Here is a 27,766-nt window from a genome sequence, read left to right as displayed (position 1 = left end):
GTAGAGCTCAAGGTTGTGTAGATTTCTAGTGCCATGTTCGCCCTCTAACAGAGGTTTCGGATGGGATGCAGTGAGGTGCAAGGCAAGAAATGCAGCCTTCTGCTGAAGTCCGTTTGCTTGATGATGGCTATTTGGCGTCATACAAGTACGCAGTGGCAGGCCTTAATGTTTGTCACACCGCCTTTGGGCAGAACCCATTCACCTGCCACGTCAAAGCCGGCTGTCAGATGAAGTGCGAGAGGTTCAAGGACCATGCCATCATTGAGGACGAAGAGTGAGGCGACTTTGACTCAGATTTTAACATGATCTGATTGCCAGATTCTTCACCAAGGTTTTATGAAAGCTTCCTTTCTCAAGGTAGGTAACATTTGACCATATCAATTGGACATGTCGATACGGTGAGGCTGACTTTTGACACAAAAATATCCTTGCGGATCAAACAACAGCTTGCAAATTATCAATACAGAGAGAGAGAGAAGACATTTGAAGATTGCCACTGGGCGCGAAAAGAGGAGTCGAGTAGACATTCAAATACCTTCCCAAGTGATGGTATTGAACTGGGATCGATTTATCGGTGGAAAATCGATATATTGGAGATTGACAATCTGTAGAATGACTAGTTTTGACTAGATACAGGAGAGTGATTCCATAAAAAACAGAGGGAATGGGTTCCCTAGCTATATTCCTGATTTCCACCCCACCATGTGATTTACCCCGCACTTACTTGGTGGTGGGAACGATTTACCAATCTGATTCCTGAACGCACGTTTAAGGAACGTAATCGAATGGCGATACTAATAAACGATTGGTGTGTTCGTACGTAAGTAATACCCAATAATCGGACGAACTGAATTAGTGGTTGAACCTGGAGTGGAAGGAAAGGATGCTAGCCAAGCTAGCTAGTTCAACAGATGGGCCTGTTCATCCAGGGCCGCAATCCTCTCTATTGTCACTGGTTCATTCCGGACCATGGACTTTACTTAGTCTACTGAAATTTGCCAGGTGGCAGCTTCTACCTTCCCTTTCCATGCACACAGAAAAAAAGATTCATAGAGCATTTTCCTTGGCGAGAGCCAGCCTTAACTCCAAACACCGTGCTGATGCAATCCGTGATATATCTCAAGCCTTCTTTGGCTTCTTGACGGGCTCCTCATCACTCACAACATCCTCTTCATCCTCGTCCTCCTCATCAGCAACATCCCTGCTCCTCTTCAGCCCCTTCATCTTCCTGGTCTGCAACTCCTTCAAATCCTGCTTGCCAAGATGGATCCTTCCAATCTTATCACCCACAATATCCGTCGAGATATTCTTCTTTGGCCTCTCCTGACTGGTCTTTGCCCTCCTGAGTGCCTCCTTCATTGTCTCCTCATCAGCCTCCTTAACCCTACCAACTCTAAAGTCCATCCTCGGGCCCATCTCCTCAACCTCCACCCTTGGCAACTTCTGTCCACTTCTCTTTGTACGAATGAGATAAACCCTCAAATGCACACTCGGCTTGCTCTCCTCTCCATCCACACTATCCCTCGTGCTAATGCTCACAATATACTGCAGCCCCTCAACATCCACCTTATCCGCAGGCTCGCCCTTGAAGAAATCCGTAAAGAAGCTCTTAGCCATTGTATACTCATCACTAACCGGGTTCTCAAACGGCGTTCCTGCGAACAAGAGCATAGGCTTTAATCCGACCGCACACTTCTTGTTCTTAAATTGATTCAACCTCCTGAAGCTCTCGGGATCAAGATACAGCTCTAGCATATCTAACACCTTATACGCAAACGTTCGGACGAGAGTGATGGTATGTGGGCGTTTCTTGCTTGAAGAACCGAAGACCAGGATCGAGGCATCGTTCTTCTCGGAGAAGAACTCGAGAGAGGCAGAGTCTTCGAAGGGGTGGACGGCGTTCTTTTTTGTGAATTTCTTGGCAAGTGGAATGCGCAGTTGGTACAGGTCGGTGAGAGCGTCTTGGACTATTTGGGAGCAGGTTGTGCCGCGGAGGAAGAGGGCGGTTTTGGGGTTTTCGGTGGGCTTTGGGGCCTTTTTGTCGAGGGCGCGTTTGCTGCGTGCATTGCGAGGTTTGCTGGGAAGGTTAGCATCAAGTGTCAATTATATGACAGAAGATATTGCTTACATTTGTCGCAACATCTTGACGTTGTGGTGTGGAATTGAGAAGTGGTATTGATCTTGCTATCGAGAACTTTTTTCGCTATCAGAAAATCGACAATCGATAAAAGTTTTTAAGGCATCAACTCTGGCTGCCTGGTGCCTTCACATGCGAATGCAAGCCTGCTGATCCCTGTCTCCATTACTCTGGGGTAAACTTCTCAATCCCACCTGCCTCGTGCCGAACCCATTCCTCCGAACACACCAACTTCTCCCCACAACAACAACTCACCTTCATTCGGTACAACTTCTTACTGCGAATTCACGATATAAGGACAGATGCAGACACGACGATAGCAACAACTCTTTCCTAGTGCGCCTGCACGTTTAGAATTGCCCGCCGCAAGTTACCGAGGCTCGAATCGGCAGAATGTCAGGAATTGAAGGTCTCAAGGTAGGCAGATTCTACTACCACCAGACCAGCGCAAGGTTGCTGACTGTTAATATGTATAGAAAGTACTTGAGAGTATTATTCTAAATCCGAAATATGCTCCTTTCCTTGCTGTGCTGAAAGCAGCTCGCAATGGCGCTGTCTACGGCGCCAAAGTCAGATTTCCACACGCGCTGGTGTAAGAAGACCTATCACATAAGGGGGGATGTTACTGATGTTGGTAGCATGATATTCTTGTTTCGGTCAGGCACTGTGCAGGAGAAAATGAAGCTCATTTTCCGCGCGACGAGAACACATGCCCATAATCTGGCGAAATATGCATCGATATACAAGGCGACGATGTTACTTCTGAGATACATGGGCTCTGAGCCTGGGAAAGAGGGACCGTACGATACATTCTTTGCGGGACTACTTGGTGGGTATGTGGTGTTTGGACGGAGGTCGAAGAGAGGGCATATTTCGAGTGTGAGCAAGCAGATTGTTATTTTTGGTGAGCAGGATCTGCGCAAGCTCTCCTTTTCTATCTAATGATGTCTAGTGTTCGCACGAGTCGTTCTGTCGTTGGCGGAACTATCGATTCGACCAAGCGCGGGAATTATAAGAAATAACGAACTCTCGAAACGGATAGGCCATGATGCATGGCCTGTGTTTGCCGCAGTGAGCTGGGCGAGTGTTATGTGGCTATTTAGATGGTATCCCGATACACTGCAGAGCGGACTGAGAAGCAGTATGGACTACATTTATGTGCAGAGTGATCATTGGGATGGTTTGAGGAATTTCTTGGTTTACAACAAGTAGGGAGGGACCATGCTTTCCAAGCAAGGGGAGAGCTGCTCGATATTCTATGGAGCCAGGCATGGATGGGACGGATAGACAGGCTGGAGGCCTCTTGCATATCGGTGGGATGGAGGCTGCATTTGTAGACTAGAAGATCTCATGGCACAGGAAATTATAGTATATTCAACGAAACCTTCGAGTTGAGGGGTTCCTTTCTCTCTCTCTCGAATTTCATTGTTGGCGAACCGACCTTCCGGATTGACGAACCGAATTTGAAACTGTTGTCGAATTCCGAGGAATTTTGAGTCGCTCCCTTCCGACTTCAGGATGAAAGTCGATATCCTTATGTAACAATCTATAAAAGAACCCAGTCCTTTGAGTTCGGATTCGGATTCTAAGATCTAAAATCTAGTCGAGTTCTGGGAACTTTTGATTCGCCGGGTCAGATTGAGAAAGGAGGTCGTCATCCTCACGTGACAATATATAAGAGCACCGAGGTTCGTTTTTTAATTTGGATTTTCATTAACTGTTCCTATGTAACAAACCGCTAAAGGGCCAAGTCCTGCGGATTCGTTCCCTTATGTAATAATCAGAAATTGTCGCATATCGAGAGGAATTAGCAGATATCTTGGTATATATCCTGCCCTTTTCATTCATATCAAGTTAGGTTCTTCATCCAAAGACATCAACAAGCCTTCGCAAGTACATGGTAAGTCAAGCCATCATATGTGAGTCCTTTAACTAATGAAAATTGACTTTCACGATGCCTACTTGGCGACCCCAAGAGCTCCAATGGGAGCCACATCCTATGCTGCGACACCGAGTACTGCCTGAGCCACCTCTCAAGGCCTCATTAGAGAAGTTCCTGCCAGAGATTAGGAAGAGGATTTATGATTATGTGCTCTTCACTAGAACAATTGCTCTGCAGTCTCAGTATATCGTTCGGATTATTCGGGGCAGATTGCGCATCACCACTCTCCGTTGTTTCCCATATCTATATGCCGACAAAGAAATCATGGCCGGACTTCTTCCTTGGCTGTTCTCTTAATGCCGACTGGAAATCAACGTCGTCCCTGATCACGACTTCAGTCACATTGTCTAAGGTGCTCTCCCGATCCCTTCATCTCAACATTACAGGTACAAGCAATCAGTACATCCTCCGAAACTACATCAAGAGTGTCAAGATCTGTCTCATACCCGTCGAAACAGGATTCATTGTTCCCAAGCAAAAGAAAAGGACATTCCGACGAGGTTTTCAAAAATTGAGCAAGGAGCTGAAGGGACACAGAGTTCCGAGGGATGTGGAGATCCAGGTTGCGAGCATACTTCTAGCGACTTTCCTCGGGCATAAGTTCGGATTTTCAAAAACATGTAAAGAAGGGGGGACGGTTGTCATGAGGTCCGCTTGTACTCAATGCCTAGGAACGGCCGGATCTTCAACTCGAGAAGTTCCACCATGATGATGGGGTGACCAAGCGATACTACCCTGAAATCAAGGGAACCAACGATGGATAAATGGTAAAAATAAAAAAAAACGTGCTCTGATCTCCGGCAATGCTAACTTAAATACAGAATTCCGACTTTCTTCTTAATATGGGAAAAGTGGCAGGTTGAAGTGTTCAAGTCGGGTTGAGACTTTGTTCCCGATTTTCTCGATAAAGGTGATTGGACGGTGGGACGATACGATGGTGGAAGGAATAAACGAAGTCTGCGATTTGAGAAGACTCCGAAAAGTGGTCCGGCAGGCTTCATTTGTCGACGATTCGAACGGGATCTCTTCAACTCAGTTTCTCCTGCCTCGCGCAAACAAAATTCTTTGATCTTGCAGACTTTTTCTGACTCTGTCGATTGAACTGCCTTTCTCGATTGTATATCATCATTTCTTTCCTTCAAACCTTCAAACATTCTCGGATGCATAGAGCAGGGCATACAGTCATGTGACTTGTTCTTTGAAATAGGGGCTCGCTTATGATCGGGTTCAAGGCAACTAAGGTAACTATCGCGAGGCTTCACCTTCCTTTCTCTTTAACAACCTCTAGAATGTAGGAAGGCGGTTTCGACACTTTCGTCAAGCTAGAGTGCATCCGGAAGCCATGTTTTGGATGCGAAGAGTCTAAAGTTTAGGAAACGCCCAGAGCTTGGTCACTATAGAGGGGTATTTTCCGGAGGAAATATCTGAAATCGGACCTGCGTCACAAGGCGGTTCTATTCCAACCGACCGAGTGGGTGGAGATGGTTGGCTGGGTTTTGTTCTCAACGACCCCCCCCCCCCGAAGAGATTCGGCGGACGTTAGTAGGGGAATTAGGGCCACTCCCGATATATAATTTAGTCAAAGTTTGCTGAGTGACGCAGCCTGTCATATGAAAGTCGACAGTGTGCAAACCCGCCTTCGGTCTCACAGAAGTAGAAGACTCTTACTAAGGTTGTGGTCAGGCAGGGATAAGCAATAGAGGCCGTGGAATACACGACGTAAATGTCCCCAAGACTTAATCACTCAAATAAGAAAATCATTATTTATGATCCTGGTGGATTCGAAGGGGAGAGTCCCAAATCTTTATGAAGGCATTGGAGTTCGTAGGGCCGAAGTAGAAAGAGCAGAAACTCTCAGCGCAGTTGCATTTCTTTAAGACGACTTAACCCCAAAATCAACCACACAAATAATCTCATCAACCTTCGCCCGATCATCCGCAACTTTCCACGCAACACTCACGCTCTTCCCAAACACCACCGCCTTAGCCGGTAGCGTCGCCTTCCAAAACACTCCATCTGAATCCTTCGTCAACGCCAGCGCCTGCCCCGCAACCACAAGCACGACTCCATCCAAATCCTGCCCACTAGCAGGCACAGCACACCAAACCGTAACCCCCACATCCACGCCCCTCCCCTGCGCCGTCGCCCAATACGGTAGCTGCGCTGCCCCAGCTAATATCGGCTCCACCGCCCTCCCCGCCTTCAACGCGTTCCACTCAACCGGAAACGCCGTCCTCAACCCAATAGCCGCGACCCCCGCCGTCGGCGCCGTCTTCGCCGCCCCTTGAAGCGCACTCCCGCCATCGCGCGCCGTGTACGAGATAGTCAGTATCGCATCCGCCACAGCCGCATACGGGAACTGCTGCGTTGGCGAGAGGGACAAGGAATACGTGCCCAAAACCCCCGCGTGCTCGAACGGCAGATACCGCGGATCGTCGCTCCGCAGCTCGAAGACGCCGGCATCGTTGACAGCGCTAGACGTCGCGGCCATTGTCGGTGGCGGGACGACGTTGTAGATAAAGCGCGGGTCGTTGCCGCCTGCCGCCTCTGGATAGCCGGATGCAGTCGCATTCGCAGTCGCAGCGCGGTAGCGGCTCGAGAGCAGGCGGAGGGTGGCGGAGACGGAGGTGTAGGGGCCGACGACGCAGGGGATGGAGAGGGCGATGTTTTTGGTGCGGCGGAAGTAGTGGCCTGGGAAGTCGAGGTCGAAGAGCGTTTCTGGGAGCGAGAACATGCAGGTACCTGCTGTGCGGAGGTTGAGCAGGGCGGTGGGGTCGAGCTGCGCGAGGGAGATGGACTTGGTGAGTTCGAGCTCGCGCATGTGCCGGTCTATGTAGGCGGTACCTAGGCGGTCGAGAGCGAGTTGGAGGTCTCCTCCGGCGAGGAGGCCGCTCCGCAGGTTGTCCCAGTAGCCGTACTGTATGAAGGCTGACGAAGCGGAGAAGTCGCCGAGCTCGAAGGCCATGCAGCGTTCGGCTTTCTTGGCCATGCTGAATGCTAGCTGGAAGGCTTGGTAGTACACGCCTGAGACTCGCCGTACGGCCCAGTCGTACAGTTCTGTGTTGGTGAATTTGTTTTTCAGATAGGCGGCGGCAGATGCTGATTCCGTGGCCGTGGTGTCGTGGGCCACAAGTTCAGCTTGCAGAGTTGCTCCTGTTCCGTTTGCCGCTGCGATTTCGGCGTCGATATGGGCCATATCTCCCTGGGCGAGGGCCATCTGGAACTGCCATTCTGCAGTACGCCGAGTGTAACTGGCCTTTGTTGAATAAAGCCCCGCCTCCGTTGCGAGGATGCTACGAGCAGAAGCAGCAGCAGCCATCAAACTGGAGATGGAACCAGCGACGTTACTCCCGCCAAAGGAAACAGTCGCTGATGGGGATCCGCCAAAGCCTTCCACCCCGACACTGAACGAGGGAACCAAGTTGGCCTCGGCAGCGGCAACGTGGCCCAGCGCCATCACCCCATCGACGACAATCGCGTCCGCGTTCTTGGACAAGCTCAGCTGCTCCTCGGGGTTGATGGGCACGGTGAGCAGCCCAGCGTAGTACGCCTGCCGCTCCTGAGCAACCGCCTTTCCTGCCTGCAGCGCCTTGATCGCAAGTGCGTTCTGTGCAATGGCTGCAAGTTTCACGCCCCGGACGGACGCGAGGACAGTGAGTTCGCTCTGGGCACGGAGACGCGCCAGGCCTTCAGCATCGCGCTTCTCAAGCACGGCCAACAGCTGCTGGCCGAGCTCTACAACATGCTGTACGAGGGCTTGCGCTCGTTCAAGCACGTAGCCGAACCGGTAGTGTGGCAGAGGCGCGTTCAGTCCACCGATAATATCAGATAGGGAAGCGCCAGAGGCAAGGGCTTTGATCAAGGCGCCGGGGTCGATGGGGGGTGATGTCAGGGCGAGTTGGATGAAGTTTCCGTTGATGTCCTGGCTATGGCGGATCTTGTAAAGTCGGTCGGCTACCAGGTCCCAGAGCTGCAACATGTTGTCATTTGGCGGGATGCCGAAGTAGAGAGACGTGAGGGGTGGTGCTGGGGGCTGAGGGAGCTCTTTACCGCCATGGGGAAGGGAGCCAAGATCGGGAATTAGGTTCTCAATTCCGAGCAGGGCGTTGCCCAGAATATCAATGCTGCTACCAAGTTCGTTGTAAGTCCGCACTGGAACTGGGACGGCAGGTTGGACGGTTTGTGGCTTCGATCCTAGCAGTTTATCTGCAACCATATACAGCGTCGACGCCTGGGTGATCGTCTCCCTGGTCAACTGTGCGAACAGGTTATCGCCCCAGCCAAGCAGGTTCTGGACATACTTCATGAAAATACACATTTGGTACGCGACTGGTCGGGTCCGCGCAATAACGTGAGGTGAATAGGGGTTGGTCCTCCAAAGCCGAACTTGGGTCTTCAAGTCGTTGGCGAGCGAGAATCCATTTGGGTCCGCGGCGACAGCTCCCAGTATACTATCGATCCTCTCGCTGATGTAATCCTTGACCTGGGTTCTGAAGAACGGTTGCGTTTGCCAGTATTTCTTCTGGGGTGCAGTGGCTCGGTCTGGTCCTGTGTCTGGGTCTTCCAGATCCGCGCCCTCGGGGTTGAAGATGTAATGATACCAGTCCTGCGCCTTGTCGAACTGCTGGTCGTCGCTCAGGCTTGAGGCGATCTGGAATGGGAGGTGGAAGAATAACTCCCAGTTGTACCCGGCATACGGCCCGCTGAGGGAAAAGTCGAGCTCCTCGCGAGGGTACGGCTGTCTGACAATAGCTGTCGGCTGATATACAGTGTTAAAGTCGAAGTTAGTGACTTGCAGTTGTGTCGTTCGTGCCAGGAGCCCAGGGAGGCCGCTCGAGTACAGCTGTGAGCGAAGAAAGCATACCAGCGGGTGATAAAAGCTAGCCATATCTACCTTCAGTTGACGGAGCTTAGGTCCCCGGATATTTGTCGCATCGACGTAAACGGACAACAGTTCCTTCTTGAGGGTTTTGTATTCATCATCCTCATTGACCAACTTGCGCAGCTCCGTTATATTCTTGTTTATTTTGTTGAAGTACACATCGATATACTTCAGCACCAGCACCACCACTCTGTTGAAGAAATTGAGCGTAGCCGACGCCGTCCTGAAATTCGTGTCGTCTGTGTTGGAGCTCTCGTAGCCAGGCGTAATTACATATTCACGTGTGGACGAGTCGCTCACAAAGTACGGCAGGAATATCCCCTGCGGCACAATAAGTCTGCGATATCCCTCGCTCACCATCATTTCAGTCGTCTTACTCCCCGATGCAGACAAACCCAGCGCATACATTTCCCAAGCCACGAACGCGCGGTCGATAATCGTCGGCTGAGTAGGATACGTGACCACAAATTGTCCATACTCCTTCCCTAGTAATATGTCATACTCGCTCCCGCTGAGAACCGTCATGATCGCCAGGTCAGAAGGGGAATTCGTCGCGAGGTCCTGGCTTTTCACGAACCGTTCCGTCACGTAATCGGTATTTCGGAACGCAGGGAGCGTGTAGAAATAATAAGCCAGTTCTCTCTTTGTCGAAGAAAATGGGACGGGGTAGCCCTTACAGCCAGTCATATTGAAGGCCCCAAACACATTAACGGCGATGCGACCTACTTGCGTAGAGACATTTTCGCACACCATGATCGCCTGTCCTAAATTCCCGCCAAAATCCCAGTAGAACAGGCCGATCGAGTCTTCGAGCGAATCCGAAAAGTCAGTTGCGGGACTGTACGAATTATTTTGTGGCCAATAGACGCCGTCCTCGCCCACCACCCGTGCCGACCATTTGCCCGTGTCGGGGTTCTGCTCGCTGACCGCCAGCTGGACTTTGAGCCGCTGCTCGATCGGATCGGCGCTCTTTTGGCTGCCGTCTGAGTTTGTGAGGTTGTTTGGGTCCGGATATGGTGGTGGTTGGTTTACTTGGTTCGGGTTTTGTTCGTATGTGAAGACGGGCCACATCACTGTTAATCGGTTGCTGCGCAAGAAGCTGAGGAGATGGTTGCCGGTTATCTCCACGCCATCTAGCTTCTCCCATGGGCTCCAGACTGCTTCGAGGACCAGGGTCCGGTGATAGTACACCCTTGGGTTCCCTCCTTTCGTTCTTGCGAAAACATGGAGTGTGCTGGATGGAACGTCGTAGAAGCAACTCATAACCTCAAGTTCGGCGATGCTATCCAAACCACTCAGATACCCAGCGACAGCCAGCTCCGAAGTTGTGGTTGTAATTGGCTGCTTCTTCAACTCTTCTTCAAGTTGGACGTACAGCTCTGATTTATTATCACGCAACTCCGGCTCGATCCATGTTTCGGGATAGAGGAACACTTTCTTGTTTGCCTCCCAGAGACGGTATTGAGACATTTCAGCCCAGTGTGACCAAGTTGGATCGTCGACAAGCGGTGTGGGTTCCAAGCCCATCAACAGGCGCTGAGCAAACTGCTGCACCGACTGGTGTGCTTGAATGATACGAGATGTTAGAGTCTCGGTGCTCATCTCGACGTCTATTAGGAGGATCTCGGACAAGTCTGTAGCAGAAGTTAGGTTCGGCTTGTTGTACGCGAGCAGGTAATCGATAAGGGCATCGCGCTTTTGAAGACGCAACGGGTCCTGAATCGTTTTCAGAACATCGAGCCAGTCCGAGTTCACCAAGTAGCGCAACTTCAAGGCGTTGCGTGCAGCGGCAGTATCATCGAGGCTCGGTGTCTGTGCTTCTGCCAGAAAAATAGCATTCGCAGGTGGCATATTCAACTTCCGAATGATATTTGCCGCGCTGTCGAGTTTCCGCAAGGTATCCGCGCGCTTGAAACTGGGATTCTTGTATCCAAAGCTTGTAACGAGCGCCGATATGATCGTTGGATCGTTTGCCGTGAGGCTGCAGAAGTATGGTACTAGAGGGGTGGGGTCCGGCCCTTGTGGTTCGGTGGCAAGTACAAGGCTCAAAAAGCCGTTCAAAGTGAACGGCGAGTTTTTATCCGCGGAATTCTGCACGTCGGGGAATTCTGCGGCGTTGACAACCGCGATGTAATCTATTAGAGCTAACCACGAGTCCCAGCTGATAGGCGGCCTGGTGCTCAATGTAGGCAACGAGGACAGGGTTGCCCATCCCAAAGAGCCAGCATTCTGTAGTAACCAAGAAAGGTTTGTTGTGGAAAGGCCAAAATTAGGAAGAAGGAAGGATAGTCTGAATATCAGCAGTATGGCCTGAAACTGCTGGGGAAAGTTGGTATCTGTAATGGTTCCTGCAGCTAGCTTTTCATCCAAAAGCGATTGCAGCGAGGGAACTCCTTGGAGCAAAGCTGCCGTGACATCCGTATCGAAATTGAACGCGTCAGAGAGAACACCCTCGAGGGCGGTCTCTCGTTGCAGTTGGGCAAAATATGCGCTCAGCGTATCAGCAACAACCTGCACCAGCATATTTTGCAGACTTGTATCGCCTGGAGAAGCGGCAAACTGAGACTGGGCTGTCGCAATAGTTGCACACGCAACTGTGCCAATAGAAGCAAGTTTGTTGTTAATCAGCGCTTCACCGTCTGATGCATTTAAACCGCTGTCGAGCATTTGTCGGAAGAGAGACAAGTCGGTTTGACTCACTCCTTGGATCTGCGAGATCAAAGATAATGCGGCAGTCTCATTCTCGGTTGCCGTCAACGTGGCATCGTATGGAGATTGGTTAGCTCCCTGGATCGTAAAGTACTGGCCCTGGAGGTTGATGAGGATTTCAATAATCTGCGTGGTGGTGATATCTGCAGAAGAGGGTGGGGTTGTCGGTGGTTGTGTGATAAATTGGATATTTGGGGCTGATAGGTTTTGTGCTTGCAGTTTTGCTACTACTTCGGTGAAGCTCTCGAGGTGACCAAGATCTTGAAGCGGCGTGAGACTGCTCAACTGCGTGAACAGGAAGTAGTCCGATACTGACAGCCCTAGACGGCGGGAAAGCGAAACCACTGCATAGACTTTCGACAGGTTCGCAATAGTTAAGATGGAATTTGCCGGTTGCGTCGCTATCGATTGAATGATATTCGTAGCATCGGAAGATCCGATGCCAAGGCACCGAGCTATGTAATCTACGGAGTCAGAGAGTTTCGGGGGTGCGGCAGGAGGTGTCGTCGAGTCGTTTAGGCCAATAGTTCGAAGTTCAAACAACGGGTCAACTGGGCCATGTGCTGTGGCATTAAGGAATAAACTCGTGTAAGTAGTACCGAATTGTGTCAAGGCATCGCTTGGAGGTAAAATACGTAGCATAGCGAAGAGGTCAATTACGTCCTCGAGGGTGGTTGTAATTTGACTGCTGAGTAGCTTCGCGGCACGGGCAACAGCGGTGACAGTCGATACGCAGTCCGTGTTGAGCTTCATAGCGCCGAGAACTGGGGACGCGATAACTCTATCAAGGCTGCTGATAGTCCATCCGCTTTGAGCGTCCCCGGTCAAGGCCTTCCAAAGTCGAATAAATCTATGCATACGGTCTAGTGCTGGACTATCGAGAGTTTCGATTTCCTTGGCATTCAATGTACAGGTGCTGTCTAAATGCCTGACATACATAGCGCCGACCAATGTGACGGAAGAGTTTGTCGGAGGCATCGCCGGAGGATTCAACCAGCCGGTAGCAGCAAGCAGTGTTTGGAGATCGGTGTACTCGATCCTAGTGGTAGTTATGAACGTCTGGATATTTTTCAGGACCGTCTCGGGATTGGTGGGGTTGCCCGTATTCCAGTATTGGTCCTGATTGTTTTCATCACTGCTTGTTATAAGAGAACCCTCATCAAAGCTGAGGTTGAGTTCTTCGAGTGAAATATTGTAGGCCAGTGCTGGCTGGGCAATTTTCCTCATCAACTCGTCGCGTGGGACACCAAGCTGACTCAGATAGGCACGACACTCTTGGAGGGTTGCATTGAACGGTAGCGAGGGCAGGTATGTGCTTTTCGAGACTCTATCATATGCAACCGCATTTAGGTAGGCAGGGCTAGCGGCAAGGGTGGCAGCATCACCATATGTCTGTCGCAAGACACGAACACTTTGGGTTCCGGGACTCAGCGACACCACAGCTGACTGATCTCTCACTGTCCTATACCCCCCGTTGTAGGTATCAGAGACGAGGGCGTCCTCGGTGAACGGCAAGTTCAAGTCGTCTCTCAGGAATCCAAGAAGAGTAGTTGATATCTTGCCTTTTGTTACCGTCCCAGAGAACGATCCAGGGCTGAGCCCATCCGGCGCTACAAAGTCTTCCAACAACTCGCAAACGAGGTCAATATACGGTAGAGTGACATTTGTGTTGTTGCAGCTAAGATCAAGGTCTGCCAAATCTGGACGGCGCTTGAACAGCACGTCGCGAGCCATTTGCCCGTTGTTTGGACCGCCAACGGAGTCGAGTACACCGCGCCAGCTCAGGAACTCTAGCACATCAACTAGATAAGCTGAAGGGCTGTACACCGTCATGCAGTCTGAACATGCACACACATCGCCAATCTCAAACAAGGTGGCAATATTAGGGAAGTTCTTGGTCAAATCTTCAAGTTTCGCAGGTGGCAATGGTTCTGATATACCTGCGGGGAGCATTGCATTTGCCGCGCTGTGGAGATTCCCAGCCAAAAGCGAGGTGGCGAGGCGGATATTTGCTGCGCGATCGAATGTTTCTGCAGCTTCGGCAGTGGTAAACGAGGAGGAGTTGGATGCTATTTGAAGAAAATGCGCTCGGCTCATGCTAGATATATGTGTGGCTGAATGGACGCCAATGTCAAGGAGTGCCTTTGTCTTGTCGAAGGTTGGCGCAAGTTTGAAGACTCGTTGGACCATTGCGATGCTTCGTGCCTCTCCGCTGTCAGATGCAGGAGTCGACTTCGCAAGCTCTATCTTGCTCGTCTGCATGTCAAACTCGGAGTTTTCTTGTAAGAAACTTGCTATTGCGTGCGCATCTATGGCAAGAGACTCGTGCCCAAGAGTGACAGCTTTGGGCCTGTCTTCCGGCTTCGAATTTTCTCCTGTCGCACTTACTACCGTAGATATACTCTTACGACTGTTATCGATATAACGTCGTAACTTCGACGTGAATGCAGCTGTTGGGAATTCCTTCTCCAATTCCCGTGCTAGATCTTCTGTAGCTGCTGTGGATTCTTCGGGAGACAGTTTTTCATCACCATTCCCCATAGCAGTGCTTGCGACCAAACCTTCCAAACTACTCTGGTCCATTGCCGCAAGATCTCTGCTTGATTTCGAATGGGCAGCTTTTAACTTCTCAGCTACCGCCACGGAAGTCGGCCGCTGTCTTTCCTCCGTTATTGCCTGCGTAGCAGTTGCGGTCTTCGTTGCGATGAAAGCTTCTTGCAAAGTGACCAAAAACCCGCTCCAATCTCCCTCGATATTGTCTCCATTTAGTACTTGACGGACTGCCTCTTCCTTGCCAGATTGCAAGAAATCTGCAATCATGGTCCAGAGATTGTCTTCTGCAGTCGGCCTGGCTATTATCCACTTATCTGAGATTGGTCTCAGCTTCGTCCAGGCGGCTGAAAGATCTATATCGTTCACCTTCGAGGACACAAGGTCCTGGCTAAGTGCATCACTGACAGCCTGGGATATCAGCGAAACATCTAGCAGACCAAATTGATAGAGCAATGAATCAGGTGGTGTCTCTAAAGTGACATCTGCAAGTCCAAGATTGGAGGGATCCTGTGATGCAAGGTGTTGATTTGTGTTGGTTGCCAGCAGAGCGTAGAACACCTCTGCTGAAATGTTTATCTTTTGTTCGGTTGCTACCTGGGCGATACGATACGCCAAAATCGTTTGGCTGAGGTTTGTTGTAGTCAAGATTGCGGGTTTGACCCGAGTAAGGTAACTGATATCCTGAACCTGAGCATCCTCATGAAGTGGGCGGATTCGGTCACCAATACTGGAGTCTAGGGTAATCTTTACACCATCCTTCGGCGTTGTCTGCTTCTCAGCAGGAGGCAGCACCTGGTCGAGAGCCGTGACGACCTGTGTGAATTCGTCTGAGGTTGGGGCTGACGGTGCTTTCTGATCCAGCGTGATGTTGATCAATGCTAGTATAGGCGCGTCGTAAATAACCTCGTCGACGCTTGGCGTGTAGAGGACGGTTTTATGCAGCAAAACTCGAGGGACAAGATTTGGACGTCTTCCGCTGTCACCACGAAGGTAGTTTTCGCAGCAGTACTGCACCGCAAGGAATCCATCAGCCCGCACCCTTGGGCTGGCAATCAATTTCTCTCGATTCAGATCTCTGTCCGATATGGCTACGGACAGTTCAGAGCTGGTGGAGCCATCGGCGTAGTGAACACTGCCGGCCACGAAAAGGATCCTGGGGTGGTTCAAATCAACGTTGGAGCTGACTAACTGGGCATACAAAACTGCTGCAGTCTCTTGATCAACTGTCCCCGATGGTTGGCCAGCGAGGAGATTGTCATGTTCTTCCTGAAACTTCAAGACAGCGATACGTGTGCCCGGTCCGAACGTCGCCATCGCGAGCTCTGACGGTGGTAGATAACCGTCCAGCCCATCTTTTCCGCTCCTTGTTACTGTGCGCAGAAGGAGCAGATAGGAGTGAAGGAGTGTAACTGGAGGACCTACTGATCCTATTTTGAGGATTGCGAAAATTGCCCGTCCCGGCTGTAGATATGATGCCATTGTTGTTTTCCGCACGTGACGCCCGTGCGGCTTCCAGGTTGTGGCGCGAGAAGGGGTTCCCCCAAAACCAATGGAATTATGTTCACAGCGATGTATGAAGCAGATGTAACGAGAGTTAGTGATTTTGATTTTGACAGCTTGAAGTGCCAACGTAAATAGGAATAGACTTTTGATATGTCAATCGGGAAAGTTAAAGCGGCACTGACGCCCGAAATGTAAGTCTTCGGATCTATCAGCCTTCAGCCTTCAGGTGGCCACGCCACCCCCTCTTTAATATCACCATTCCCTTGACATCAGCCAAGCATGAGACATGGGAAAACGTTTTGGCCAACAATATGCTCGTCGCGCCATAGACTCTAAATTTACGTTCTACTCGCATGGATATCATGGGATATGAAAACATAAAATCGAATACGGAAAGATTAAATATAGAGACATTTCAATTCCAGTATCGTTAAAGTAAAAGAGGGGGAAACAAAACTGCTCCATAAGCGCATAAGTCACTAATCAGAGGAAGTATTCAGTGAAGTGCATGTATCGGCTTGCTTGAAACACCTTTTCCGTGAGGAAGAAGGTGAACTAAAAGTTTGAGGAATGTAGTGGTAGTTGATCACGTGACAACCCCAATGCCCCCGGTTTCACCAGCACGTTGATCTAAAGCTTGGCGAGTTAGAGCCATGATATCCGCAGTAACAAAAGAAAAGTGATACGAAAAGCTGCATAGAGCGAATGCCAAGTGGTAGCTTTGCGATATGAGGTGCTGAGCTGGCCCGACGGCTGAATCCGTCAAATTCTTGACGGTTCTTTCTGATTTGTTGTAGCTGAATCAGTCACGTTCAGCTGATCGGTTCGGTCCCAAAACCCAACTCCAAGCGGCGACGCGCATGCTCCATGGTGGACGCCTCATAAAAGCCACACAGCTCCGTGTGGTGCATGTGCCAAGATTCGGAACTCTGCGCGTTGCTGTTCTATTGAGGAGCATCGAAAACGGTACATGTTAACCACATTGCAGCATTTTCATTGCCAACAGCTAACATATCTTGTCTCTCTTTGTTTACTACGAGGCACTTTATACATTACCATTAAACCGTCTACCTTCAACAGCATCGATTTGATTATTTTGATATACTTGCGATTCCCTCTTTTGTGTTGTTGAAATTAGCTCTCGTGCGGAATTCGCTCATTGCTCGTCGTAGAATGAGCCGAGAATGGAAGAGGAACGACGAACTTCGCAAGCATATGCTCCACGGAAAGACACCTCCAAAACAGTGTCAGGTGTAGGAAATGGGGTCTCACCACTTCAGCAAACTCCTGTTCCAGGAGCGTCTCTTCCTAAAGGTGGCGGAGCTATTCGAGGGATGGGAGAAAAATTCGAGGCAAATCCTGTGACAGGGACAGCCAGTATGAGCGTTCCACTCATGGCAAGCCCCGGCCGCGGCGGTGTTCAACCTACCCTAGCTTTATCGTATGACTCGGCGTATGGAAACAGTCCCTTTGGTTTCGGCTGGTCTCTCGGTATCGACTCAATTACCAGAAAAACAAGCAAAGGATTGCCACGATACAGAGACGATCAGGAGTCAGACGTTTTCCTGCTGTCGGGTGTCGAAGATCTTGTTCCCATTCTGCGTAGTGATGGATCGAGGTACGGGGATATGACCACAGTGCCTGGCTATGCTATCCAGAGATACGGCCCACGAGTTGAAGGGTCGTTTCAGAGAATTGAGAGATGGTCCAACATTGCGGATGTATTGGAAAGTAATCGATTTATTGATGGAAAATCGATATATTGGAGTTTGACAATCTGTAGAATGACTAGATACAGGAGAGTGAAGAGTAAAAAAGGAGAGGAGGGAATCTAAAGTACAGTTCTTATATACCCACTAGTGGGTGGCGATTTCCTCCAGTATATTATAAATCAGATGACTCATATATATTAGTGAGCGTTCCCTGAGCTTCCATAGTGAGCTATTCCATAGGCTTCCATAGTAAACTATTATAAATGAGAGTGGCGAAGCTAATATTAGTAATTGAACCTGGTACTGGAAGGACTAGTAAGCTAGTACCAATTCAACAGGATGCCACAGATATTCATTGGCGTGTCTACAACCAAGAAGACTTGCTCAGCATTTACGGACGCTCCGATAACTCGCGGATCTCCAATTCAGAGGCACCAGAGCAGATATTCAGCTGGCTGCTAAGTGATCGCCGTGACTGGAAAGGCAACTCCATTCTCTTCACATACAAGCCTGATAATGGCCAGGGAGTTGATTTAACCATGCAGCACGAACAGAGCAGAGGCGGACTCGACGACAGTCGCCGAAAGGTGAACCGGTACGTGAAGTCTATTAAATATGGAAATCAGACATCACTTCTTGACAGCCAAGGGCAACGCCTGGTGTTTCCAAGTCAAGATTTCTTGGACAATGCGGGTTGGCTCTTCGAGCTGGTGTTTGATTATGGGGAGCATAATATACCCACACCGACTCCTGTAGAAGAGGTGAATTGGCCTCGTCGTGCCGATTCATTTTCAAGCTACAAATCTGGGTTTGAGATCCGGACTACTCGGCTTTGCCAGAGGGTCTTGATGTTCCACCACTTCGCAAATGAAGCAGAGCTGGGGATCAACACTCTCGTCAGCTCTACGGATCTTATTTATCGAGTCCCACAACCAGGTGGAGAAAACGGTGTTTATACATTCCTCGATGCCATTGAACACTCAGGCTATCGAAGAAGTAGCGATGAAAGTAGCGGCTACATCAGACGCTCGATGCCGCGTCTGGAATTCAAGTACTCCGAACCTGTCATCGACGACACATTGCGATCTATAGATCCTGCGACTCTACAAAATGTTCCTGTCGGGCTAGCGTCTTCAGACGTCCAGTGGATTGACCTATACGGAGAAGGCATTTCTGGAATGCTAACACGGACTGACCGAGCTTGGTACTACAAGCGCAATATCAGTCCATTAAACGAAAAGCTGCAAGCAAGCGGCTCCTTGATTCCCGAGCCACTTTTTGACAACCTAGAAGCAGTTCAAATCATGCCGAACTTGCCTTCAGGGCAGAATTTCACTTTTGCAGATCTCACGGGAGATGGTTGCTTGTCGATTATTACCGAAAATGGCTCCATGGGCTATTATGAGGAAGACGGTCTCGAAAGTTGGCTACCTTTTCAGCCTTTCGAGCATCCAATCAAGAATTATTTGGGAGATCCTAGTGTGAAATTAGTTGATCTTACCGGTGATGGTCTAATGGACTCGTTTATGACCAGCCAAGCGATCTGGTATCCATCGCTAGGCACTGCCGGCTTTTATGCACCAGAAGGATTCATGGTACCATTTGGCGATGACAACCTTCCCACCCAGGTATTCCGAAATGATATTCTTGGCACGGTTTACCTTGCAGATTTTACAGGAGATGGCTTAACAGATATCGTGCGGATTAGCAATGGCGAAATATACATTTTGCCGAACATGGGATATGGCAAGTTTGGGGGCAAGATTTCCATGGACAACGCCCCTGTATTCGATACCCCGGAGTTTTTTGACCCGAAACGTATTGTTCTGGCAGACATCGATGGATCTGGCACCGCGGACATCATCTATCTGCATGCCAACGGTGCTCAAGTCTACTTCAACGAATCGGGGAACAGTTGGAGCAGCGGTCAGCTCTTAACTTCAACCCAAAACTTTTCAAAACTGCTGAATGTCAAGGCGACCGATCTTCACGGGAATGGAACCACATGCCTGGTAATTTCCAGTCCTCTGCCGGCCGACCCATTTCCAATGCAGTACATTGATTTGATGGATTCTACCAAGCCACACCTTCTCATCCAAATCGACAATAATCTAGGAACGTCTACACAAGTCAAATATAGTACCTCCACGAAGTTTTATCTTCAAGACAAAATGAATGGCATGCCATGGATAAGTAAGCTGGCTTTCCCCGTTCATGTTGTCGAGACACTTACTACCTACGACTACATTAGCGAAAATAAATTCACCACCCGCTATTCCTATCACCATGGACACTATGACGGCGAAGAGCGAGAGTTTCGAGGTTTTGGCATGGTTGAAAAATGGGATGCTGAAGAACTTTCGGTAGTTGTTGCACAGGGGCCAAATGGAACGGACGCAACAGCGTCATTCACGGTGCTGCCAACACATACCAAGTCGTGGTTCCATCTCGGTATCTCTATTAGCGCCGATATAGTCTCTTTAATTTACGAGAAAGAGTATTTCAAAGATCCCGCAGCCTGGGCTCTCCCAGATACAGTCCTTCCGGATATTACCGCAGCCGATGAGCACGACGCTTTCCGGACCTTGAAAGGCCGAATACTGCATCAGGAAATCTTCATCGACGACGCACCGCTGGGGCCATCTGCAGAGGCGATAGCAAAGTCCTTATTACCCGTATCTATCACAGAAACGAATTTCACGTTGTCACAAGTACAACCCAAGGCAACCAACCGCAGCGCAATCTTTTTCGCTACTCCACGTGAGACCCTCTCTTACCACTACGAGCGAAACCTTGATGACCCACGCATAAATCACGAGATGGTGCTCGAGAGCAATAGTTACGGACAAGCCCTCCGCGAAGTTGCGGTAGCCTACGGACGGCTAACAGCAGATGCCACGCTGCCAACTCAGAGGGATAAAGATGTGCAGGCAAAGAAGTCCCTTAAATATTCGGAGAATCAAGTAACGAACGATATCAGGGACATTACCAAGTAGCCAAATTCTTACAGACTTCCTGTTAATAGTCAGCGGCGAGTATTTGAACTCACGGGGATGGATCCTGAAGTTATAGGACAGAGCTTTACGTACGACCAATTCTCTAGAAACAAGTTCGAACTTCTAGAACATGCTACGGAGATTGGCTACGAGGTCTCACCCGATCTCACAACGCCCCAGAAGCGACTTTTAAATATCTCCCGCATACTATTTCGGAGGGATGATTTGACTGGCCTGCTACCTCTTGGCCAGATAGGTGCATCGTGTATCCCCGGCCAAAACTACTCGCTCTCCTTCACAACATCTATGATCAACCAAACATATCAAAAGAACGGCGTCCCTCTCCTTTCTGACCCTGCTAGCTTACTCACTAGTCTTGCGGGTGATGGGGGAGGGTATGTTGCTAGCACAGATCTCAAGTCTTCGGGCCTATTTCCAAGCGCCGATCAGTACGATGGTTATTGGGTATCCAGCGGACTCAGCTTCTATTCTCTATCTAGCAATACTTTGACTGAATTATCTGAAGCCCGTGCTCACTTCTACACTAGTCGCAGATACCAAAATCCCTTTGGAGCTGAGACTTCTATTACCTACGACGACTATGACATCTTGATTCTGGAAACGCAGGATCCGGCAGGAAATATTGCGACCATTGGTGAAAGAGATTCTACTGGGAAGAAATTATCCAATGGAAATGACTATCGAGTCTTGCACCCACGCATAATTACGAACGCAAATGGCAACCGATCTGCAGTGGCTTACGATGCCCTGGGAGTCGTCGTTGGAACTGCAGTGATGGGAAAGCTAGAAGATGGCTTGAAATTTGGAGACAATCTAAGCGGGTTTGGACCCGATCTTCCTGAGCAGGTTGCGTTAGATCACCTAGCCAATCCCACCGTGAACGCAAAAGACGTCTTACAGGGTGCTACATCTCGAATTATCTACGATTTTTTCGCTTATGTACGGACTCAGAATACGAACAACATACAGCCAGTGGCAGCCTACTCCATCTCACGAAGCACACATGAGGCAGACCTAGAGGCAAATGAACTCCCCGAAATGCAACACTCGTACGCATACTCTGATGGCTTTGGGCGTATCATCCAGTCCAAGGTCCAAGTAAAAGCTGGGCCCGTGTCCAAACGTGGTCCCGATGGCCGAATTTTGCTGGGGGATGATGGCCAACCCATCTTGACTGACGAATCGGTGGATCCACGTTGGATATCGAGCAGCTGGGTCATTAATAACAACAAAGGCATGCCTGTCGCCAAATTCGAGCCATTTTTCACCGATCTTCACACATTCGAGTTCGACACCAAAACTGGCGTATCGCACATTGTGTTCTATGATCCACTGGGACGCATTGTAGCAGATCTGCACCCAAATAACAGCTATGCAAAGAATCTGTTTAGTCCTTGGTCCAGTGAGCAGTGGGACAACGACACTATCGAGCTTGATCCTGTGATTGACCCTGACGTTTCACAGTACACTTCGTCATACTTTGCGCAAAACCCCAACTTCCAAACATGGCTCCAGCAGCGAGTAAATAAACCACTAGGAGACCTGGACAAACAAGCTGCTGAGAAGACTAGGGCTCACGCCCGCACTCCTAAAGCGACCTATTTAGATCCTCGGGGGCGTGTTTACCTCATTGTTAACTGGGATAGGGTGGTATGTCCCGATCATGAACTGGATGAAACCGAGTGGAAGCAATATACTCGAATTGAACTCGACATTGAGGGACATAAGCTAGCTGTTAGAGATGCCAACACCGACGGTACTGACCTGCGTGGTCGCATCATCGAAACCTCTACTTACGATATGCTCGGACGAGAAATGAATCGCCAATCCATGGATACTGGAACAAGGATTTGGCTTTTAAACGCACTTGGCAACCAGCTGAAGCTATGGGATGATAGAGGGCATGAAGTGAAAACTGTGTACGACAAAGCATGTCGCCATCTCTACTCCTCCGTGATTGGCGATGTGGACGCCGTTGGTGGTCCCTCGTCAGAAGTCATCTTTAACTACACAATTTTCGGCGAGCATCACCCTCAGGCCACCGAGTTGAACCTGCGAGGCGAAATTTATTTGACTGCGGACCAGGCGGGTATTACGGTGAAAAAGAAGAGAGATTTCAAGGCAAACCTGCTGGAGAGTGCCAAACAGTTCAATGTCGAGTACAGGAACACGATCGATTGGTCTGGAATCACCTCTGTTATTCCAGTGGATATGGATCCACAGGCTGCTTATGATGTAACCAAGTTGCAGACAGTGTTAAACTCAATGCTGCAAATTGAGACATTTCAAGACACCGTCGACTACGATGCATTGAATAGAATGGTGAAAGTATCCTCGCCGAATTCCGATGGCAAACCAAGCACAACAAGATTTACGTACAAAATCACAAGTCTTGTCCAAATCAACGCCAATATGCGCAACGAACTCTCTCCCACAGGCGATCCAGTCTGGACCTCGTTCATCAGCGATCTCGATTATGACCCCCGTGGACTTAGGAGTTACATACGCTACGGTAATGGGGTAACTACGACCTATAATTACTCCAACATCGGCGAATTGACGCGGCTCCTGTCTACCCGAATCTCCAGTTCGGGCAACACCGAGGCCTTGCAAGATCTAAACTACACCTATGATGCTAGTCAGCACCACACGAATATTTCAGATAATGCTCTCCAGACAATATACTACAACAACCAAGTGGTAGAGCCAACGAACGACTACACGTATGATGCTCTCTACCAATTAATCCGTGCAACCGGTAGAGAACATTTGGGTCAGCCAGGCGGTTCGCCAATCCCCTACAGCAGCAATGATTCAGCAAGGAGCGGGCCGCAGCCAGGCGATGAGAAAGCCATGGACAGGTACACTGAGGATTATGTGTACGACCACACTGGAAATACGAAGAAAATGAAACACAGCGTGAGCGATCCCACAGCCTTAGGCCATATATGGACAAGGACCTTCGAGTACAACGAACCGAGTCAGTTGGAGCCAGCGAAGTTTGGAAACCGACTCACATCAGCAACTGTCGGGGCGGCGGCTGAGAATTTCAGCTATGATGCACACGGAAACATGGTTCGGATGCCTCATCTGGGGGGCGCAGCAAACGTACCAAATGTTACATGGAACTTCCTGGATATGACGAGGAAGTTGGACTTGGGCGGTGGAGGCACAGCATACTACGTCTATGATATATCTGGCGTGCGTGTTCGGAAAGTCATTGAGAGGTCTCCTAGTCTGGTTCAAGAACGGCTATATCTTCGACCAATGTTAGAAATTTTCCGCCTGTTCACGCCCGTTCATCAATACGAGCGGTTTACCAATCGGGCGCTACGATTGGTCAATCGGCCTTCCGATTAATCAATCGTAGCTCCCATTGATCAATAGGAAATGGAATACGATTCGCAAGCCATAGTAGGTCCTGATTAATTAATAAGGGGGCCGATTGATTAATCGAATGGCCGATTGATCAATCGTATAATATTGGGGTTTCGGGGCTAAAGAGACTGAAACCCTTTAGTTCTCAGTATATAATAATATATCCTTAAGACTAATGGCTGAAACCCTTTAGTTCTTAGTATGTAATAATATATCCTTAAGACTAATGGCTGAAACCCTTTAGTTCTTAGTATGTAATAGGGGTAAAAACACTTCTCTACAGCTTCTAGATATATATAGGGCCTCTGCTCCCTTTTTACTACCTAGACACAGTTCACAGTATATAGTTTATAGTATAAGTACCTACTTTCCAAGTACAATTACTGATTCTATATACCTCCCAATTAATTACCTTATTTCCAATATGTCTCTTTTAACCCTTTATTTATCTCCAGCCTTATATATACCTCGTCAATGTATCTATGGCCGAGTAGAGCAATATTTTGATATTACTGCACTAGGAGTACGTTCCTCTGGTACTCAGTTTTTGCCCTCCCCTATTACTAAAGACCCTACTAATAATTGGTCTGCTAAAGACAAAGCTATATGGGATCAAAGGCTTGCTAAGGGCGGTAGTAGGAAAATTCTTACTACTAGGAAGCGTATAGATATTAGATAGTAGTTGCAAAATTCTGATGTTTTACTCCCTAGTAGAACAAAAGTAGAGAAGTGCTACCAGGCTAATATTAAGTATAAATCCCAATTATACGAGCTTCAGGATAATCAGGTATATCGTAAGAAATACTACGATACCCGCTGTAATGAGATTATTCCAGTCCGGTATACCCTTTGCTATAACGATGCCTTTGAGGTTTTGACTACTATTTATAAGAAATTAATGCATATAGGTAAGTACCCCTTGAATTTACTAATTTTTATACTAATAACCTATATAATAGCCTTTAATACTATATTTGAGTATATAAGATGTATTTGGTATGGCCTATCCCGTAATGACTACGCTTGGATAAGTGCCCGCTATACTTACTATAATAAGAAAAAGGCTTAGAAGAATCCTAAGGGGATTACACCTATCCAATCTCATTATTCTGGCGAGTATATGGTTCTGGATTTAATAGATTTTCGTATAAGTATCCCTTAAGTTATGTAATTTACCCCTATATTCCTGTATTTCCTGCATTTCATATATTTCGTATGTTTTTAAGCTTTTCCTATGATTTTTGCAATTCCTACGATTTTTGTAATTCCTATGATTTTCGCAATTCCTACGATTTTCGCAATTCCTGCAATTTTCGTAAATTCCGAACCTTTTTATTCACACTTCATTAATACTATAGTATTACTATTATTAATACTATTATAGTATAATCGGGACGGAGAATATACGTGGATCTGGTAATTGAAATACCACTTTTCCAAGTTCGTATGGATCCGTAGGCTTAAGGCTAAGACTGCGGACGAAGCTGCGGACGAGCTTATTAAATGGCTAAATAATAATAGATATATTTCCATTTTAGCCTGTAATAATAGGGGTGAGTTTAAGGGGAAAGTAATTGAGATTTGCAAGAAGAGAGAGATAAAGATTATTTGCGGACGAGCTTATTATCCTCAATCTCAGGGCTCTATTAAAGTGGCTAATCGAATCTTCAAAAAACGACTACGGGCCGTACGAGCAGATACTAGTATCTAATCGTGGATATAGTTACTTCCTTTAATCGCATGGGTAATTAATACTATAGCTATACCAGCTCTTCCTAAGGGAAATATACTATATAAGGTCTGGTTTGGACGAAAGCCACCTACTGATTTCCTAGACCATAAGGAGAGTGCTTGCCGTATATATACGGCCCTAGGGGCTATAGGGCCTATAGAAGGTACTACTGAGAGTAGCGCTTCTGGAGAGGATAGAGAGGATAGAGAGAATGAAGAGAATAGAGAGGATGGAGAAGATAGAGAGGATAGCTTTTTCGTAGATAAGGAAGCAGAATAGGAGAAAGTAGCTAAGGAGATGATTTTATCTGAACTAACTAGGAGGGTTGCGGAGTATATGAGAAAACAGAAGGAGAATATAGTAAAGAGAGCGAATTCCAAAGCTCTTGAATATGATATTTAAGAGATTATAATCCTCCAGATCCCAAAGTAATACAGATTCGGTACGGAAATGGCTAGAATTCCGGTAAGAGTTCTGGAAAAGACTCCAAAGGTATGTGGTTTATAAGCCTTACTTTTAATAAAAGCTAATTAAAATAGGGCTACCGCTTAGCTACTAAGTATAGCGAGCTTACTACTCTCTGGCCGCATAGTGCCCTTAATAAAATCACCTCCTAATTAACTTATCCTGATTTACCTATTACTGGTGCAACCTATAAGAGGGATAAAATCACCCTCCCTAAAGCGGTAGTAAAGGAGAATAATCGTAGTTCAATTGTATTAGTTCAGAAGGCCGATTGACCAATCGTAGCGCCCGATTGGTAAACCGCTCGTATTGACGAACGGGCGTGAACACGCCGACACCAGTCTGGACAGGTGAAACTGGAGAGGGAGTCACTGCACGTCTTGGATGACCAGAACCGTGCCGCGATAGTCGAAACTCGTACCATTGATGTCGATGGTAGCGACAAAGCCCCGGAGCAAGTTCAGCGTTACCAGTTATCGAGTCATCTGAAGTCGGCGACCGTTGAGGTTGACAAGGACGCCAAGATCTTGACGTACGAAGAGTACTCACCTTATGGTAGCACCACTTACGTCGGTACTCTATCTACTCTCGATCTTCCCAAGCGCTACCGTTTCACTGGTAAGGAGCGGGATCACGAATCCGGGCTGTCGTATCATGGCGCTCGTTATTACGCCCCGTGGCTCGCTCGCTGGACGAGTGGTGACCCAGGAGGGCTTGTAGACGGCGTTAATTTGTACGCCTATGCCAGATTAAACCCAATTAGCTATATTGATCCCGGGGGTAAAGCAAGCGAGAGGCCGAAATTGGTAATTCCCGATGTTAAGCTCACATACCCAACCATGGCGGGTCCAAAACCGATGAAGCCCAACTTGGGTCCAACGCAGCAGCTCCAGCTTAAACCCTTGGAGCCATCGAAAAAAGCGGAAGCCGACCCTAGGTACCAACTTATAATGCCCAGCCTAGGGCCATCTGGAATCCAGCTCAAGCCATTTTTTGTGTACACGTTAAAGGGCGATAAACCTCAGCCGGAACCCGGGCCGCAACCCGATCTCAGCTACCATATTCAACCCCCGGAGAGAAATGATGGCCACAAGCAGGAAAGTACCTTTGGTTTCGACCCTAATCCACCCCAGAGCTCACAGCCAGCGAAGGCCGCGAAGACAGGAGAGCCCGAAGAGCAAAACAACCCCTTGCACCCCGAAGGGAAGTTATACGAAAATAAAGCGTCCAAAGGAGTATCAGGGGTCTCCGTGGCAGCAAACACTGACCCAGGCGTCGAAGCAAAAGTCTCCATCCGCGACACAGTCGACATACAAGCCAAGGCCAGCTACCCCAAACAACAAGGCACGTTCAACCTCACCTTCACGGTGCGACTCGGCGACGATCTCTCCACGAATGGCACCAAGCTTGACCGGGAAAGGGGGGAGGCTACCTTGTCACAGGAGGGCAGCAAGTTCCTCAATAACCCGAAGGACTTCGGGCAGGCGCAGAAGGCCGTGGACGCCGTAAGCAAGCTGATCGATGCGCAGCGTGACACGAACCACTCGCCCGTCGAGATACAGGCGGGGTTCACCTATGCACGGCAACCGGATTCATGGGCGCCAGATACGAACGTTGAGCGGGGAGTGGCCCAGACCCATGACTTGTCTGATTTCCTAGGGTCGGGCGTTTTTGTAGGCGTGGGGTTCTGGTTTTAAAGTGAGGGCTGGTAGATCGATATGGCAAGTACAATAATA

General features: G+C 48.7%; 4 protein-coding genes across 4 annotated transcripts; 2 read left to right on the top strand and 2 right to left on the bottom strand.

Annotated features, from left to right (window-relative positions):
* Positions 1-637: 637 nt before the first annotated feature.
* On the bottom strand, positions 638-2,224 carry K444DRAFT_622551 (putative ribosome production factor 2 like protein). Its single transcript, XM_024882124.1, has one exon. The coding sequence runs from the start codon at positions 1,753-1,755 to the stop codon at positions 1,120-1,122; it is 636 nt and encodes a 211-aa protein (XP_024726848.1). The 5' UTR covers positions 1,756-2,224; the 3' UTR covers positions 638-1,119.
* A 122-nt stretch (positions 2,225-2,346) lies between these two features.
* On the top strand, positions 2,347-3,573 carry K444DRAFT_622550 (peroxisomal membrane protein-like protein). Its single transcript, XM_024882123.1, has 4 exons — positions 2,347-2,554; positions 2,614-2,729; positions 2,776-3,041; positions 3,090-3,573. The coding sequence occupies exons 1-4, from the start codon at positions 2,531-2,533 to the stop codon at positions 3,347-3,349; spliced, it is 666 nt and encodes a 221-aa protein (XP_024726847.1). The 5' UTR covers positions 2,347-2,530; the 3' UTR covers positions 3,350-3,573.
* Positions 3,574-5,854: 2,281 nt separating this feature from the next.
* On the bottom strand, positions 5,855-12,618 carry K444DRAFT_622549 (uncharacterized protein). The gene has a single exon (XM_024882122.1). It carries the CDS (start codon positions 12,607-12,609, stop codon positions 5,953-5,955), a length of 6,657 nt encoding a protein of 2,218 aa, XP_024726846.1. The 5' UTR covers positions 12,610-12,618; the 3' UTR covers positions 5,855-5,952.
* A 4,281-nt stretch (positions 12,619-16,899) lies between these two features.
* K444DRAFT_712030 (SpvB-domain-containing protein) lies at positions 16,900-27,727 on the top strand (the record flags this gene model as incomplete). Its single annotated transcript, XM_024888270.1, has 7 exons — positions 16,900-16,977; positions 17,007-17,447; positions 17,777-20,401; positions 20,435-23,724; positions 25,708-25,728; positions 26,395-26,763; positions 26,794-27,727. 7 exons carry the CDS (start codon positions 16,900-16,902, stop codon positions 27,725-27,727), a joined length of 7,758 nt encoding a protein of 2,585 aa, XP_024726845.1.
* Between the last annotated feature and the right edge of the window lie 39 nt (positions 27,728-27,766).

This window comes from Hyaloscypha bicolor, assembly GCF_002865645.1.
Source record: "Hyaloscypha bicolor E unplaced genomic scaffold K444scaffold_189, whole genome shotgun sequence".
Lineage (NCBI taxonomy): Eukaryota > Fungi > Ascomycota > Leotiomycetes > Helotiales > Hyaloscyphaceae > Hyaloscypha > Hyaloscypha bicolor.
This window is presented reverse-complemented; position numbering and strand designations above follow the sequence as displayed.

Coding starts and splice junctions, on each gene's coding strand:
- K444DRAFT_622551 (XM_024882124.1), bottom strand. CDS start 1,755: ATGCTAGAGCTGTATCTTGATCCCGAGAGCTTCAGGAGGTTGAATCAA.
- K444DRAFT_622550 (XM_024882123.1), top strand. CDS start 2,531: ATGTCAGGAATTGAAGGTCTCAAG. Junction 2,555..2,613: donor CAGGAATTGAAGGTCTCAAG/GTAGGCAGATTC, acceptor TAATATGTATAG/AAAGTACTTGAGAGTATTAT. Junction 2,730..2,775: donor AGATTTCCACACGCGCTGGT/GTAAGAAGACCT, acceptor TGATGTTGGTAG/CATGATATTCTTGTTTCGGT.
- K444DRAFT_622549 (XM_024882122.1), bottom strand. CDS start 12,609: ATGTATGTCAGGCATTTAGACAGCACCTGTACATTGAATGCCAAGGAA.